At 37.0% G+C, this 17656-nt stretch overlaps 2 protein-coding genes across 2 annotated transcripts; one reads left to right on the top strand and one right to left on the bottom strand.

Annotated features, from left to right (window-relative positions):
- The first annotated feature begins 2422 nt into the window (after positions 1-2422).
- LOC131619872 (TMV resistance protein N-like) lies at positions 2423-8138 on the top strand. The gene is made up of 6 exons (XM_058890914.1): positions 2423-2933; positions 3090-4134; positions 4226-4531; positions 4611-6099; positions 6788-7011; positions 7122-8138. The coding sequence occupies exons 1-6, from the start codon at positions 2431-2433 to the stop codon at positions 8136-8138; spliced, it is 4584 nt and encodes a 1527-aa protein (XP_058746897.1). The 5' UTR covers positions 2423-2430.
- Positions 8139-9947: 1809 nt separating this feature from the next.
- On the bottom strand, positions 9948-13128 carry LOC131618086 (telomere repeat-binding factor 4-like). The gene is made up of 6 exons (XM_058889353.1): positions 12814-13128; positions 12523-12707; positions 12038-12122; positions 11653-11739; positions 10504-10771; positions 9948-10376 (listed from the first exon to the last, which is right to left on the bottom strand). Exons 1-6 carry the CDS (start codon positions 12961-12963, stop codon positions 10345-10347), a joined length of 807 nt encoding a protein of 268 aa, XP_058745336.1. The 5' UTR covers positions 12964-13128; the 3' UTR covers positions 9948-10344.
- Between the last annotated feature and the right edge of the window lie 4528 nt (positions 13129-17656).

The raw sequence follows: 17656 nt of genomic DNA, 5'->3' as shown, positions 1-17656 counted from the left end.
TTCAAATTTCTGCTGTAACGTTCAGCTGGAACCGGGTTGTCCCAGGCAGGAACCGGTTCCTACTGAACCAGTGTGTCTTTTTCTTGCATAATTGAACCCAAACGAAATTGTATTATTTTCACATAACCATTGCATTGTTTCATGGAAATATAACCTTTCCAAAGGGTGTTTTACACAATATATATTCTGCAACTTTCATATTCATAAATCACCTTCTTCATTAACAATTCATAAGCATTAAAATTCTTCATCTTTCAAAATCTTCAAGTGTTCATATAAACTAGAATTTTTGGTGAAACTTATCATACACATTTTCATTGAGAAATCCTTACAAGTTTCATACATTCATTTGTGAACACTTATATACTTATTGAGAATTGTTTTACTTGAAGAAGAAGATCAATCTAAGATTGATATTGCTCTCCATCTTTCATCATAAACTCTTGTATAAATTCAAAATATTATTTCTCCTTACTATCCAAGATTGTTGGAAGTAAGTGTTGTGTTTGAAGAGGATTGTTCTTCATTCACATTAGTGTTGTTTGATCTTAAAGGTGTTAAAAACCTTTGATCACCCTATAGGTTAGATAGTAAGCATAGGCTTGTACAATAATTCTAACTATAGTGAAATCTCTTTCATATTTGAAAGGGGACTGGAGTACTCTCGGATTGTGAGGGGAACCAGTATATATCCTTGCGTTCTTTACCTTTCCGCATTTTATCGCTTTCATCACTATTACCAAGAAAAGAAAAGAACCATTCAACAACCTTCACACACTTAACAAAAAATTATTAGAAGTATTCTCATAAAATCGATTATTTTTTGAAAACCTAATTCACCCCCCCTCTTAGGCATATCTGATACTTACAAGTTTTAGAAACATAGTTTAGAGACAATGTAAGTATTTTTTTGATGTGTAAAACAGACGATCAAGCTACCAAAATAGGGTTTTATAGTGGTTGGAACAGTGACGGACGCCATTGTTGCGTTCTTGAAGTTTCAGAACCTTCCGTAGTTGCATCTACGGAATAAATGAAACATTAGGTTGTTCCGTAGATGCACCTATGGAACAATCCATGTTTTTTGAAATGTTGGGTGCTTTCGTAGCTACATCTACGGAAGATTTCCGTATTTGCACCTACGGAGGTAAATTTGTTTTTTTATCTTTTCTTTTTATAACTAAATTGTGTCTAACTCGATATTATTTGTAATACAATGCAGACATTATGACCGACATAGAAGATGTTTAGGTTGTGCTCAGTTTGGTTGACGCTCGTCACGGTCCGAGGAGGGAGCGTAACTTCCTCGATCTCCTCATGGGTGCCTAGGAGGAGAATTATGCTTACCACCTTTGGAGCTTTCTTTCAACTTTTGGATTTTCCTTTCTTCCTATGCTGCAGACGGATTCAGTCGTTTGGTTTAATTTTTTCTTTAATCAGCTTCTTGCACTATATGTTCCCGAGGTTGAACGTGTTGGAGGCTTTCCTCCAAACGAAGGAACATGTCTTTTATCGCCTTAGAGTTTTGTTGTTGAACGATGTTGTAAATGCTATTAATCAATTCGTTTGCACCTTAAGATATGAGGTTTGCCTCAAGAATTCTGAAACCTCGCGAAATCTCATATTGCTCCATAGGATTTGGAGATGGAATACAAAACAACAGTATTTGGATTGTTCCCACCTGTGGTAGAGGGAAAATCACGCCTTGTTGCTGAAGAGCGTTGTTATTAAGATTACCACCCCAATGCTTAAGTCAGTATGTGAATGATGAGAGAGTATTGAAATTGTGTTCGAAACTTGTTACCTAAAATGACACCATTCACACACACACACACATATATATATATATATATATATATATATATATATATATATATATATATATATATATATATATATATATATATATATATATATATATATATATATATATATATATATATAAAAGAGTCGCATAATTAATTTGCTTACTAACTAGCATAGGATGCGAAAGACTGTTGGATGCGTCAGAGAGATGAATCTCTTGCTTCCAAATTAACAGAGGTTCAGTTTTTAAGAGAAGGTTTCATATGCTTTATGTACTTGAGCTAGATCTTGATGTTACGTCTGGTGGTATCAGGCTCATGAGAAAAAATATGGCCGGATCGAATTAATCCAGAAAAATCTTTCTCTACGATGGTCAATCCAAAACACCCTATTATAATCATTGGTTATAAATTTATAATGATATTGTTGAATACTTCAATTTACCGGATAACATTCATGTTATCATGAGAATAATTTTGGAATACAAAAATTCAAATTGCTCTTAACAAATTACCATGATGTCATCAAAAATAGAAATTAAAAAAAAAAAGGTAGGTGAAATTTTAGTCAAAGACTTGAAAGAGAAAGACCACACTCCTTCTTCGCTTTGCTGTAAAACATGCAATGGCCAACACAGCACTATCAACCTCTTACTCTAACAAAAAACACGACGTATTCCTCAGTTTCAGAGGCGAGGACACTCGAATCGGTTTCACCAGCCATCTCTACGATGCATTGAATCACAAATCAATCAAAACATACATAGATTACCTCCTAAACAGAGGAGAAGACGTTTGGCCAACACTTTCTGAAGCCATTGAGGATTCACATGTTTCCATCGTTGTTTTCTCAGAAAACTACGCTTCTTCTAAATGGTGTTTGGAAGAGCTTGTTAAAATACTTGAATGCAGAAGGAAAGTTCCTGGTCAAGTTGTTATACCTGTTTTCTATAAAACAGATCCTTCTCATATTAGAAATCAGAGTGGAAGTTTTGAGAAAGCGTTTGCTAAACATGAGAGAGATCTTGGAAATAGTGAAAGTGATGATTCTAAACAAAAAGTGCTTAATTGGAAAGCTGCTCTTACAGAAGCTGCTAATATTTCTGGATGGGACTCCAAAACTCACAAGTAAGATTATAATAAAGTCTAAGCTCTTTTTTATGAACATATAATATATAAAGTCTAAACTTTAGGTCATCTTAAAAACTCTTTGGATATTTATTATTAATTAGGATTTAACACAAATATTTCATTATGTTTGATTTGTTCATTTATTTGTGATAGGGATGAATCTAACCTCATTGAGAATGTTGTGAATGATGTGTTGCAAAAGCTACAACTGAGGTACCCTAATGAACTAGAAGGCATTGTTGGGACTGATAATTTTTGTGGAGTGGTAGAAACATTAATGACAAGAATTCAGATACTTGGAATTTGGGGTATGGGTGGAATGGGGAAGACAACCATTGCTAAAGTATTGTTTGCCAAATTCTTTGCCCAATATGACCATGTATGCTTTGCTAATGCAAAAGAATATTCACTCAGCAAGCTTCTCTCTGAGCTACTCAAGGAAGAAATTTCACCATCTAATGTTGTAGGAACTACATTCCATATGAGGAGGCTGAGAAGTAAAAAGGTTTTCATTATACTTGATAATGTGGACAGTTTAGATCAGTTTGAATATTTATGCAGGAATTTCGGCGACCAAAGTAAGGATAGTAGACTCCTTATAACGACGAGAGACAGACAATTGCTCAGTGAAAGAGTTCAATCGATATATGAGGTCAAGCAATGGGAAGATAAAGAATCTCTAGAGCTTTTTAGCTTAGAAGCCTTCAAACAAAGCCATCCCCGAAAGGGTTACGAGGATCTTTCGCAAAGGGCAGTTGCTTATGCAGGAGGCATTCCACTTGCACTCAAAGTTTTGGGTTCAAATCTCCGATCCAAAGGTACTGATTTTTGGGAAAGTACTTTCAGAAAACTCGATAAGTTTCCAAAGGAAGAAATTCAAAAAGTTTTAAAAGTGAGCTATGATGGATTGGATCCACTAGAGAAGAAGATATTTCTAGACATTGCATTTTTTTTCAAAGGAGAAAAGAAAGATCATGTCATAAGGATACTAAATGCTTGTGGGTTGGAGGCAAGTAGTGGAATAGAAGTCCTAGAAGACAAGGCTTTGATAACTATTTCAAATGGAAATAGAATACAAATGCATGACTTGCTAAAAAAAATGGGTTCAGACATAATGCGTAAAGGATGTGGCATAAACCCTGCAACTCATACACGATTGAGCGGGAGTGAAGCTCTTGAAGTAATTAAAGAAAACAAGGTAAGAGAGCAAGAAACAAACTCATTTTTCAAAATATTTTTTCAAGTAGAGACTGTAACTAATAGGATGCGGTTTACTTTTGTCTTGTCAGGGGACTAGTTCAATTGAAGGCATAACACTGGATCTGTCTCAAAATAAATTGTTGCCTTTATGTTCTGACACATTCACCAAGATGAAAGCCTTAAGAATTCTTAAATTCTATACCCCGTTGGGTCAGAGTTGTAGTATTGCATACCTCAACCTTCCGATGGTACTTGAGCCATTTTCTAGTGAACTGAGGTACTTTGAGTGGATTGGATACCCTTTTGAGACACTTCCACAGCCTTTTTGCGCCAAGTTGCTTGTTGAGATTCGTATGCCGCACAGTAATGTTAAACGACTATGGCAGGGGATGCAGGTGAAAATCTATACGTAATGAGTAACTTTTTGTTGTTGAGAATTTTGATTTTTGATGTGTTATTTTGAATTGTTAATAGGACCTTGATAAACTAGAGGTGATTGACCTAGGTGAATGCAGACATTTTGTTCAGCTTCCGGATTTGTCTAAGGCATCAAAACTTAAATGGGTTAATCTCTCCGGTTGTGTGAGTCTGGTGGATCTTCACCCATCTGTTTTTTTGGCTGAAACACTTACGACTCTGATACTTGATGGGTGTACAAAGCTTAGGAGTGTTAAAGGCCAGAAACATTTAAAATTTTTGGAAAAGATCAGTATCAATGGCTGCACAAGTCTTGAGGAATTTGCCGTATCCTCGGATTTAATTGATACCTTGGATTTAAGTAGTACAGGGATTCAAACACTTGACCTATCAATTGGGCTACCTCACAATCTTAAGCGGCTTAATCTCGAGGGTTCAAGACTTGAGCATCTTCCAAAGGAGTTACCTAGCCTGACATCTATTAAGGAGCTTAGGATTTCTGGCAGTGGACTAAAAGTGAAGAAACAGCAGCTAAATGTTTTGTTTGATGGCTTACGATTCCTACAAATATTACATTTGAAGGATTGTAATAACTTGTTTGAACTCCCTGACAACATCAGTGTCCTATCACAATTACAGGAATTAAATCTAGATGGAAGCAACGTGAAAAGGTTGCCTGAAAGCATCAGGAATCTTCAAGAGCTAGAAATTCTGTCATTGGAGGGTTGCAAGGAGATTCAGTACCTTCCAGAGCTCCCCTCTCTCATCAAATTGTTAAATGCCAGTAACTGCACGTCCCTGGTTTCGGTTTCAGATTTAAAAACTATTGCGTCAAAGATGATGGGAAACGCCAAATACATTTCATTCAGAAACAACTTGAATTTGGATGAACATTCACTCAAACATATAATGGAAAGTCTCAATTTAACAATGATGAGCGCGGCATTTCAAAATGTGTCTGTTAGAAGACTTCGCGTGGCTGTTCACAGCTACAACTATACCAGTGTTGATGCTTGTATACCAGGAATAAGTGTCCCGAGGCAGTTCAAATATCAAACTACTACCGAGTCCTCCATTACCATTGAGCTTCCTAGCCATTCAAACTTACTGGGATTTCTTTACTTAGTGGTTCTTTCTCCAGCAGGTGGAATCAAGAAGGGTGGAGCTATAATAAAATGTCAATGTGATTTGGGAGAAGAAGGTACAAAAGTTACAAGGTTTAATACTTATGTCACAGAACTGAACTCGGATCATGTTTATGTATGGTACGATCCATTCCATTGTGACAGCATTCTCAAATTTTACGAACCAAAGCTTTCTTTTGAGTTTTGTGTTACTAATGATATGGAGGAAGTTGATGATGGTTCAATCTGTATCAAAGAGTGTGGGGTACGGCCCGTATGTGTTGATGAACTGCAGAGTGTTTTACAGCAATTGGATTTGGATTCGGAAAAGAAAAATGAGTTGAAGAAGGCAGTGGAATTAGAATCAGGACGTAGGATAACCTTGAAGCCAATTGAAAAGCGTTCCACGAGCATTATACCAGGTTTGCAACTTCTTACTCCCTTTCCCTAGTCTCATATATGCTATGATGAATGAATGTATGGTCACTTAATTGAATGAATAGATCCTTTTGATGACCTTCTATAGCAGGTCAAGCCTGTGACTGAGTCAGTAAGTTTGTTAGGGTTGTTGCAACTGTTTCTATCTGTGTTAGACAGTTACAGTGCTGTATTACAATGTATTAAGCCTACAGTAAGTTCTCATGAGCTTGCTGTTAGTTAAACATAACATACACATATAATAGTCCTCCTCGAGTTGAAGTGGATGTGAGTTAAGTAGAGTCAGACACAAAATGGTCCCTAGAAGAGTATCCCTGTGGTTTGGATTGGAAACAGGCTTACGCAGTCAAGCAATTTATTCTGTTGGATGAAATTTGGACTCATTTCATCCTTACTAAATCGGCTTTAAAATTAACTCGGAATATTTGATTCGTCCAATTTTGATTCCATGACCCAGATCCATAACTGCATGACTGCGTTACCGTGGATAATCCAATTATGCTCTGACTAGAGCTTGGTGTTGGATAGAGAGAGAGTGGAGAGAAGGTTGATTTTAAGAACCATTAGGTGTATCTCCTTTCAAATAATCAAACCACCATTTTTTTTGGCTCAAATATGTCTGAACTCTATTATTTTTGCCATGTTTTTCAATTTCATTGTCTTTAATAACAGAATTAGACTCAGAGATGGTTGAACCAGAGACAAATTCTAATTTGGAAGAGAGCAGTGCTGGAAAAGGTCAACATCGTGATACCTCAAAGCCTTCAAAAGGTTGCAGTCACTTCTTTTCTATAGACAAACTTCGGGTTTCATCTTGTCTGAAAGTTTCAAAAATACAAACCAAGTCCAGTGCTGCAAGTGGTAGCAAGGAGAATGCCAAAAACTCTACAGAAGTCGTGAGCACTTATTTTTTCTTGACAAAATTGTCTTCCATCTTAATTGACAAAACCAATGTTTTGATTTTCAAAAATATCATTTTTGTTACTATAGTGATTTGTCTGTGCAGGTCAAAAGCAAAGGAAATGAAGGAAGACCATATGAATCTGAAGCTAGTTTTCGTCTACCGGTAACGTCATCTGTTGAATACAATGCTTCTGATAACATACCAGTTGAAAACAACTATGATCGGCAAGATAATTTTGATGAGACCGAGAATTCAGAAGAAAAATCAAATATAGAAGGAGGACAAATCACTGTTCCTGACACCAATGATCTGATAAGTGAACCAGAACAAGAAAAAGAAAATGCACCAACAATGAATCTTAGCGAACCTGAAGGTGATCAAGAAGATGGATCAGATGAGGACCATTTTTCTGAACTTGAGAGCATCCTGTTGGGAAGTCCAGAGTCCTCACCAAAAGCAACCTGTTCCACAAATGATGATGCTGTAAGAGAAGCTTTGCATAACGTTGAATGCCTATTGGAAAATTCACTTGAGTCCATTCTCGGTGATGTTGAGCTACAACGGCAACTACATATGTCTTTGGAATACATAAAACAAGCATCTCATAAAAATGTTTCTCCTAATGTTGTGAAGCTTGTCCAGAAAATGACATCCTCTATTGAGAACCTTTTCAAAGACTTTGTCAGGACTAAAAAAGTGGTTGAGGATCACATTGATGCTTTGAAACAAAAAGAAAAGCTCATGCAGCGAGTGAGAGATGCTAAGAAACAAAAGGAATCGAAACAGATAGAAAAGAGTCAGTTGGAAAATGAAGCCAAACGTCTCAAGGAAGAGGGTGAAAAGGTGGATGAAAAAATTCGAATTCTAGTTGAGCAAAAGAAAAGTATTGAGTTGGAAATAACCAAGTTGAAGGAGAGCATGGAAAGATGTGAAGGTGAAAAGCAGAAAGTGAAAAATGAGGCTAAGAATATGATAACTGAAAGCAAAGAGCTTATGTTGAGTATTAAAAATTCGAAATCTTCTTATGCTGCTGCCTTGTCAAAGCAACAGAAGTTAAAAGACAAATGGGAAGGTTTCAGAATAGATTTTGCAGACGAATTTGGAAGTAGCAGTACTTGAGAAGTATTGATATGTTGGGTACAAGGGTGTGGTGAGTATCAAATTAGCAATGCACGACTTAAATATTAGACATATAAAAGAGTTGATTCATATATCTAATGTCTTAAGATTTTGAATGGAGGTGTCATGTCCATTTTTTATGATCTTAGAGTATGACCAGTTGTTATGAATCGAAAATTAACTCGAAAAGTATTATGTATTCAATGATTAACGAGGATGCATGGTATGCCTATATATAGGTTAATTATTTATCTTTTAGAACTTGAAAATAGAATCAATCCTAACAAACTTTGATATATAACCTCTAACTAATAACAAACTTTGATATATATATTCTCTAACAAGTCTAACAAAATATACTAATAACTAACTTTCAAATTTACTTCTAATATCTCTAATACCCCCCCTTCAAGGTGGAACTTGATGATTATGAACACTTAACTCAAATCTGAGATCCTGAAAAGCTTTTAAACCTAAGGATTTTATATAAAAATGTTACCATTTTGTTGTCCGAATGTATTTGTTCTCTGATAAAATGACACTCAACTTCAATACTCCTTGTCTTTTTTATGAAAAATTAGGTTTGCATCTATCTAAATGAAGAGTTGCTTGATTGTCTCAATGCTGAAACATGGGTTTGATGCAGGGAACTTTAATAATCTCTAACAAATTGTGTAGTCATAGTATTTTATTAATAGCACATGTCGTTGCACAATACTCAACTTCACTTGAGGATCAAGAAATCATGGCTAGTCTATTTATTTTCGAGGATATTGGAGCATTTTAAAGTTTTATTAAATAGTCTAAAATGGACTTTATGGTAATGGGACAAGATGCCTACTCTGAATCACAATAGTCAACTAACATTTTATAAGATGAAGTACAAATAAGTCACCAAACTTAAATTTGATTTGAAAACTTTTCGTTTAGCATAATACATGTATTTTAATTATTCTAATTGATTTGAATCAAAAATAAACAAAATATATGTTTTCTAACGAGATATTATTAAAAGAGAAGAGGAAGAAGAAAAAAATCGATGCAATAAATGAGTCAATATATGTAGTGTCCTAAATTGCAGAAGAGAATAAGTGATATGGTGATCAAGGTCACCATAGTAAGTTTTTGATACGGTGGTGACAGTTATCTGGTGAGTGGAGAAACTACATGCAAAAAAATTGTTAGCACTCTAACACTCAAGTTAGTATGATATTGAAGTTAAATATTTCATGTGTGAGTTGAGTCTAACTTGGGTATGACTCATGTCATGACCACACTTATATTGGAGAGATTGTTATAACCATTTCTAGATTTTCCAGTGTGGAACACATATGATTGTTGAATGAAGATCAACGATTTTGATCGAAGAAAATGTGTGCTCCAGGGCGACACCGCGTGATTCAATTCCACTTATGTGACATACGAGTTTTTGAAAAGTACTGAAACTATATAGTCATATTTATATTCAGTTTGTAATTATATTCAAAATTAAATTTATTCAATTCAATTCAATCAATTCAATTTTTAAAGCAATTAATCATAGTTATATTTAGTTTGTTATTGGATGAGTCTAAGATTTGAAGAGGAGAAACTTAGTAAGAAAACACTTAAAGCAATTTAATCAATTCAATTTTTAAAGCAACTTAATCAATTCAACTTAAGATAAACGAGACACTCGGGCTCACATGTAATAATAGTAAAAAACATCACCAAAAGTCACTCAATTTTTGAGAGATCAATTTCTCTCTTTTTCTTCTATTTTTGAAGAAAATAACAAATTGATTTTGAAATCAACTCTACCAAGAACAAACTATATTGCTGAGTAGTTCAACGAATTGTTGTTTACTGATCGCTCATAACTGTAACTTGTTGAACCCCCCGATTGTTCAAAGTTCAAACAGTTTTTCTTTTTATAGAAAACTTGTTCAACATGTATTTATTTTGTATCTTTAAAATTTGATTAAACCAATTGTAATTGAACTATAACTTGAATGTTTAAATCGGTTCAATCTCTGTCCCGATGACGACAACATTGAAAATACAATTAAATCTTATATTTTCTATTGCTTCCACTTTGTGTCCAAATTCCATCTAGTCATACAAGAGTTTCCCTGCAACTTAAAACACTAACTCACTAGACAGTAAATTTTTACATACCAAAAGCAAATTCAAAATGAATCTATTTATCAACCTTGCATTGACAAACTTAAGCCCACTTGAAGGTTTCACCGTGCAAACCTGCATAAATAGCCCCACAAGATCAATGGTTTAATAAATTTTTGATGCAAGATCAATGGTTAATATTGAAAATCATGCTATTTGAAAATTCACTAACAAGTAGAAATGAGTATTTTATCTACATTACATTGTTCATAAAGTTGTTCTGCTAGCAACAACACTGCATCATTTTCTTCAGCCAATCGTGCGAATCTTTCAGTCTCCATGACTGCCTCACTTGCCAGACGAGATTTATTTTCAGCCTCTGCAACCATGTATGCTGCAGTATCAGCTGCTTTCTTCACCATATCATCATAGACAGATAATTGCTGTTGCGGCCTTACATCCTTTTGTTTTGGCGAAGGTGTTTTTGTCACCAATGGGGCGTCTTTTTTTATCTTATAACAATTTAGTACCTGCAGTAGATGGTAAGTTGAAAAAATCACATCACACAGAAGAAAAATGAGCTTCAAGATATTCCAGTTTAAGAGTGCAGAACCTTCGTGAGAAGGTCGGCCCAATGGAAGCACATGAACATCTATTTTACGAAGGTTATAGACTTATATTCCTAACAATGGTAGCTATAGTAATTATGACAGTCTTGCTTGCAGAAACCTTGGAGACAGCCTCTACTTGCAGACATATCCCCCACCCAAGATTCTTACAATAACAGAGCCACTACCCTCTCTAAAAGAAATCAATAAGGTCTAAAGAATACAACGGATTTCAAAAAGACTCGAGTAAGTTGCATATATCTCCGGGTCGCCATGCCCGCGTATTCTGGTGGAAAACAAATGCTCAGACCTTGTCACCTGCGACATTGTAGAGAAGTTTCTAGTGGGAAACACCCTGGCCAGTTGCCAAAGCAATGTTCTATGACATCAGATTGCGGAAAAATCTAAATAACCCTCCTACACGGTATAGCCTAAAAGTCTCCCAATTAACCAAGTCTTAAATACACAGATGTTGTTAAGACTAAGAGAGTAATGGTAGACTAGTACGCTTGAACAAGGGTGACTTTTAGAGTAACAGAAAGTGATGGCAAAGGTGCTAAGTAACACAAGAAAAAATGTGGAGCATTAAGACAGGCAGATTTTGCTTCGTTTTTTTTTTTTGGCAAAAGAATCAGCAATCAGCCACTACCTAATAGATATACCATGTATTAAAGCCAAGACAATCAAATAACATGCTTTAACAATAAAATTGAGTAAAATTTCCACAAGTGGAAATATCAAATATGAATAACAATGACATACAATATCACAATCACAATAAGCCTCACAGAGGATTGATTTACCTTTTCAAGCTTCCCTTGATTCACAAGGGTCCTTAGTCTTGAACTCAATGCCCTTCTGAAATTTTGAGGAACCTGCTGGTGCTTTTGCTGCAGCAATATATGTGAGTTATGATTACTTCTAAAAGGCTAAAATGAAAAGAGGGAAAACAATGTAAAATACTCAATACAAAAGAACAACTTGCACAATAGACATTCTATATGAACTAATTTCCCATCTTACATCAAGAAAAATTATATGCATTTCCATTTTAGGCGTTGATACTCAATTTTAATTGCATAATCTCAAAAACAGGGTTATTTTATTTCAAACTAACTCATAAAATGGTATTGTGTGTATATTGTCAAATATATGGAAAATTAAAAGTAATAAATAACTTCAACTGACCTCAATGAAACTAGCAATGGCATTTAGGTCGGACCCATTAGTATCCTTTAATGTAGATAGAGCGTCAAAAACCATGGCATTATACCTGATACGAACAAAAGTAGCAATAACTACACATAATACAATAGCTATATTAACTGTCAACAAATAGTATGTCATGTTAAAATGCTACATCAAATCAACCGCAAAAGAACGATTGATAGTCACTATAACTACTACTAGTCAGCTAATGTTGTTCAGTGTAAACTATAACTGAACGAACAGTTTGGCAACATCATGCTTTATTACATCACAATCACAAAATGGAGTAGATGAGTGGATAACATATTTCTCCATCAGATCATCATAAGATTACGATAATTATGGGGTCTCGGATAGAACATTATGACAGAATTTGATCTATGTAGCCGATCCTGTTTCTTTAATTTTTGTTAACCTAGCATGAAAAATCTTCTATTAATGAGAATATATGGATTTTACCATACCTTGGAGGATTTTTAACCTCTGGTTCAATTGGAGAAGGATCAGAGGCAGCAACAGTATCAGAAGGAGGAGCACAAATTTGAAGAACGGCACTGGTAGAAACAGGAGCAGCTTTAGGTTTCGGAGTCCTAGAACTAGAACCTTGTGAGCCATTATTCACATAAACATTCATATTTCGCCATTTATCCTGAATAAAAAAAAAAGAATTTTTAACAAAAAAAAAATTGGAGAAAAATAAAAAAAAACTAAGAACCCTAAAAAAGTAGATAGCAATGGAAGAAGAAGAAGAGGACCTTGAGGTCGATGTTGGAACGTGAAGTGAGTAAATGAGCGAACTGAGGATCAACGAGAATGGTTTTCCATTTTCCTGTGCCGTGTTTGTCAATTCCGGCAATGAGTGCGTCTTCTTCTTCCTGCGTCCATTTCAGCTTTTGATTCCCCATTCAAATTCAAATTCAACAACACTTCGGGTTCTTCTTTTTGTTTCTCTTTCTGTTTCAGTTTCAGCTAAAAACGAGTTATTCGCTATGAATAAGCTTCATAGAACATAAATTTGATTTTCAGACAGACAGACAGACACATTCGTTTTTACTTGTTGTTTTGCAGAAAATATCATGTTTCTTTATAATTAAATCAAAAAATAATAGAGAAAATTCATTAAATGAAATATTTTGGAAAATTCTTTGCCCACCTCCCAACCTTCTAGGTCACCTCTGGTGAAAAACCACATTTACCCCTGACTTCGGAAATGCATTTTCGAAATGGAAGAAAAAGGTGTTTTCGGAGATGCATCTCCGAAAGCGCCTTTTTTTTTCTTCAAAATTTGTCTTATTTTGAAAATGCATTTCCGAAAACAGCATTTCGCTAGTTCATTTCCGAAATACTGCGCGTTTTGCAGATTTAGCAAAACAGCCCCCCTCCCCTAATTCATTTACCCTAATTCAACTTCAAACACAACCCCAGAGAAATTTTGTGCAAACCACTTCCAAGGCTACATCAAAGGCTCCAATAACCTTGCTATACTACATTCAAAAGCCCTCCAATCTCTTCAATCGGTAAGCTTTTCGAGTTTTAGATCTTTGATTAAAATTTCTATTAGGGTGTTTAGAAATAGCAAAAATTGTATTATGTTAGTTTGGTACTGCTATTTAGGTTGTTTAGAATGACTAAACATAGATTTGAAGTTTGTTTTTGGGGTCTGCCATGGAATTTGCAGAAAACTTCTTCGCAGGGGTGTTTCGGAAGTTCATTTCCGAAAACACCTCCATTCCCAATTTCGGAAATGAACTTCCGAAGTCTATCAGAAATGCAATTTTTTTTTAGTTTTTTATGTTGTCTCGCATATTAATCGATTTCAATTGTTTTCAGGAACATGTCAGACAACCAAGCACGCATCAGACAGGGTTGAGAGACCCAGACTGCATCGTCTAGACGCGAGCGGGCGGCGGCGCAGCTGGCGTCGACGCAGGGCCGGGGACGACGTGTGCGAGTTCCTCTGGAGATGGACGAGGGTACCTCTACATCTGGATCGAGGATTTGTCTGGCCCGGGTATCTTCTTCCCGCCAACGAGAGGAAGAGGAGGCGGAGGAGGAGGAGGCGGCGGAGGAGGAGGATGAGGCAGTGAGGTACCACGAGGCGGAGGAGGTACCGGATGTTGACCCTCCACACGGGGAGGAGGAGGAGCCGGAGGATGGCTACCCGGGAGGGCCCAGTGACACTTCAGTGTTGATTACCTACCACGAGCACGTCGCTCGGCGTATCTGGGAGGAAGAGGTATATTTTATAACTTGCCCGACTATATTATTTAACTGTTTATAATTTAGCCGTTTATTCAATATTTTCTTAACGGTCTATTTAACATACTTTTTTATTTGTTTTTTTGTAACATGAGAGAGAGCCTTTGAAAATGGTGAACCACTCCCGGAAGGTTTTCAGTCTGTTTAAACCAACTGCTGAGTGGTTTAACGACGCGGTGAGAGCTTCAGGGCTTAGTGGGCTCTGCATGATGGGGTATACCACCATCAGCCACGGCATGCAGGGGGCCTTTGTGGAGCGGTGGCACAGGGAGACGTCTTCTTTCCACTTACCGGTTGGGGACCACTCCCGGATCCAGAGGATCGAAGCCAGTCAGTGGATGGCGCTCTTTTTGGGTATGGATCCCGAGGTTGCTGACTATGAGTGCATCACGACATCTGGGCCTCATATCCGGTTCACCACACTAAGCACTTATTTTGAGCACCACCTGGTGGCGGCGTCCGAATCCGAGGAGGCGGATAACGGTCTATTTGTGGAGTATCATCGTGTCTGCGCTCTCCGATGCTGGTTCATGTTTGTGGTAGGCGCTGCACTCTTTGTGGACAAGAGTGTAAGGTACGTCGACGTGACCTACCTCCGCTATTTCATGGACTTGACTACCGTTCACCAGTGGAACTGGGGGTCAGCTGTTCTGGCTTACCTATACCAGAAGCTGAATAAGGCCTCCAACTGGAGGACCAGACAGTTGACCGGATCCTGCACACTACTCACGGTACGTTTCATTTTAATTGTTTCACATTTATTTATGGTTCGTATTTAGTTTTATCTGATTTTCGTGTTTGTGTTTAAGAGCTGGATCATCTCCTACTTCCCCCGCATCCACGACTTCGGCCTTGATTCCGCGTACGAGGACGCCATGCCCAGGATCGCCTGATACGTTCTCAAGAGGGGGAACAATGCAGTGGGATCATACCGTGGGTACCTCGACCGCACGATGCACGATGACGTCTGTTGGAGGCCATTCAGCGACTACACTGATGTTGTCCCCTTTGACGGCATATCGTTATATTCTGGCTAGTTGGCATGCGGGACCAGCACCATGGTGCGGTATCTCCCTGAGCGGTGCATGCGACAGTTTGGATATGTGCAGATGATACCCAGGTCACCTTTTGAGGCTGCTCCCGACACAGTGACCCGAGTGCAGCTCACTAGCATATTTGAGGATTGGGAGCGTCATGTGGCCCCGGAGGAGTATCGTCGCATTCGGGTCACCCAGGACTGACACAATGTGGAGGGCTATGTCACATGGTTCTATCGGGTGTCACATCCTCTGATGACACCCGACGCTCCCGGCGCTCTTAGGCCAGCACACGAGGAGATCCTGGAGAACCAGCAGGCCGAGGATGACCACGCCATTGATCTCCTGCCGATCTGCCACTGGATAGAGATGCTTGGGCGGGACACATTGGATCGAGGTATCGTTGATCAGGGCGGTCCAGAGGCAGTCGCCGTTATGGAGGGGATCGTCACTGATGCGGGCCGTGCGGCGGCATACAGGCGGCAGAGGAGGTCCCAGGGAGAGAGGGTTAGGCATACCCAGTAGGGGTCCTGGTTTATTTTTTTTTGTTTTCGGATTGTATCTCTCGCACACTACTACTATTTGGATCGGCTTATATATATTATTTGGATTTGATTTATCATATTAGTATTTTCTGTTTATATGTCGCTTATTTTATTTGGCATTTTTCTTTAATTAAAAATACGAGACTGTTTCGAAAAACATAAAAAAAAAATCAATTTCTGCATAATTCGGAAGTGCATTTTCGAAACTCCCCAAAATCTGAAAAAAAGGTGTTTTCGGACGTGCATCTCCGAAAACACCCCCCATTTGGTGTTTTCGGACGTGCATCTCCGAAAACACCCCCCATTTGGTGTTTTCGGAGATGCACTTCCAAAGTCTGAGAAAATTTTAAAAAAAAAAACTTCGGAAATGCATTTTCGAAGCAGGGGTAAAGTGGAGTTTTCGCTGGGGGTGACCCCATAGGGAGGTGGGTAAAGAAATTTTCAATATTTTTCAAGAAATTAATTATTCATTTTTTGCTTTTTCATCTCTGATTAGGGATGGAAATAGGTCAACAAGAGCCTACAAGGTAGTCTATATAAGCTCAGGTCAGACCACATATTATTTTTAAATAGAAAAGACTTAGGCTATTTTTATAAATTTATTTAGTTAAAAAAGCTAGGTCTCAGACTCTAAAAGAAGCTTTTTAAGCCTATCAGACCGGCCTATTTAAATAAATATGAATACTTTTTTTATTATCATTATGTTATGTTTTATACTTTGAATTAAAATACATAAATAAAATTTGGTTATCTTGAAGAACTTGTGAAAATAAGATAAAAACATCTGATGAGCATTGTTTTCATAACTTCTCTTAAACAAATAGTCTCCTAGAACTTATGCTAAGAGATAAGTAAAAATAAGTCAATACAAAATTTTTTTTAGTCTCTTAGTCGTTTAGTTATTTAATTTATTTAAACATTATTTTAATTGCTTATATACATATGCTTAAAACAAATAGGCTTTTATATAGGCTAATAGGCTAACCAGGCCTTCGAAAAGGCCAAACTTAGGCCTAAAAAATAAGCCTACTACAGGCCACATGCTAGACTTAAGCTTTAGTTTTTTTGACAGACCAGACTTAGGCTTGACAAAGCCTAGCTCGGCCCAGCCTATTTCCACCCCTATTTGTGATACATCACATATCTTCTTTTTTTGAACGACTTGAGAAGTGAGTGTGACATATTTTTGTTTTCTTAACAGTTTTACACAAGTATCTTTCCTATGTTCCTATGAGATCAATATTGTGTCATTATGATATGTTCAATATAAATCTTTGTCCTACGCTGAGATGAATCTACACTATTTAGAGATTGTAAATTTACTACTCTTTTCTAAAAATCTTGGACCCTTATTCTTCAAAGAGAATAGTTTATATGTTTAGATTAGACATGAGATGGATGGTGGCTCCATCCTTTTGCCTACTTGCTAGTGGTTATGGCGCGCTAGGAACAAACAATGTTATATGTTTATATGTTTATATGTTTAGATTAGACATGAGATCGATGGTGGCTCTATCGATGGTATCTTCCTATACTTTGAAACTCATCATAATGAATTATGCTAACATGTTAGCTAAATATTTTCCCAAGTATAACTTGTCTCATCTAACAAGAACGATTACGTGAAATGCACATAGAGGTAGTAATATGATTTTGAATATTGATGGCAGTAGTCTCAGACTCTCAGTAATCCCGGTGTTTTGGGTTTTGGTGGATTGCTTCAAAATGTTAATGGTGCTTGGGTTAACGGTTTTGCG

This window comes from Vicia villosa, linkage group LG7 (assembly GCF_029867415.1).
Source record: "Vicia villosa cultivar HV-30 ecotype Madison, WI linkage group LG7, Vvil1.0, whole genome shotgun sequence".
Taxonomy (NCBI): domain Eukaryota; kingdom Viridiplantae; phylum Streptophyta; class Magnoliopsida; order Fabales; family Fabaceae; genus Vicia; species Vicia villosa.
The sequence above is the reverse complement of the archived record's forward strand: the minus strand, read 5'-3'. Positions and strand labels throughout refer to the sequence as shown.

Excerpts from the sequence above, each read along its gene's own strand:
- LOC131619872 (XM_058890914.1), top strand. The coding sequence starts at position 2,431 with ATGGCCAACACAGCACTATCAACCTCTTACTCTAACAAAAAACACGAC. Across the intron at positions 2,934-3,089 it reads TGGGACTCCAAAACTCACAA|GGATGAATCTAACCTCATTG; the intron begins GTAAGATTATAA and ends TATTTGTGATAG. Across the intron at positions 4,135-4,225 it reads AAGTAATTAAAGAAAACAAG|GGGACTAGTTCAATTGAAGG; the intron begins GTAAGAGAGCAA and ends TTGTCTTGTCAG.
- LOC131618086 (XM_058889353.1), bottom strand. The coding sequence starts at position 12,963 with ATGGGGAATCAAAAGCTGAAATGGACGCAGGAAGAAGAAGACGCACTC. Across the intron at positions 11,740-12,037 it reads CCATTGCTAGTTTCATTGAG|CAAAAGCACCAGCAGGTTCC; the intron begins GTCAGTTGAAGT and ends ATATTGCTGCAG. Across the intron at positions 10,772-11,652 it reads ATCAAGGGAAGCTTGAAAAG|GTACTAAATTGTTATAAGAT; the intron begins GTAAATCAATCC and ends CATCTACTGCAG.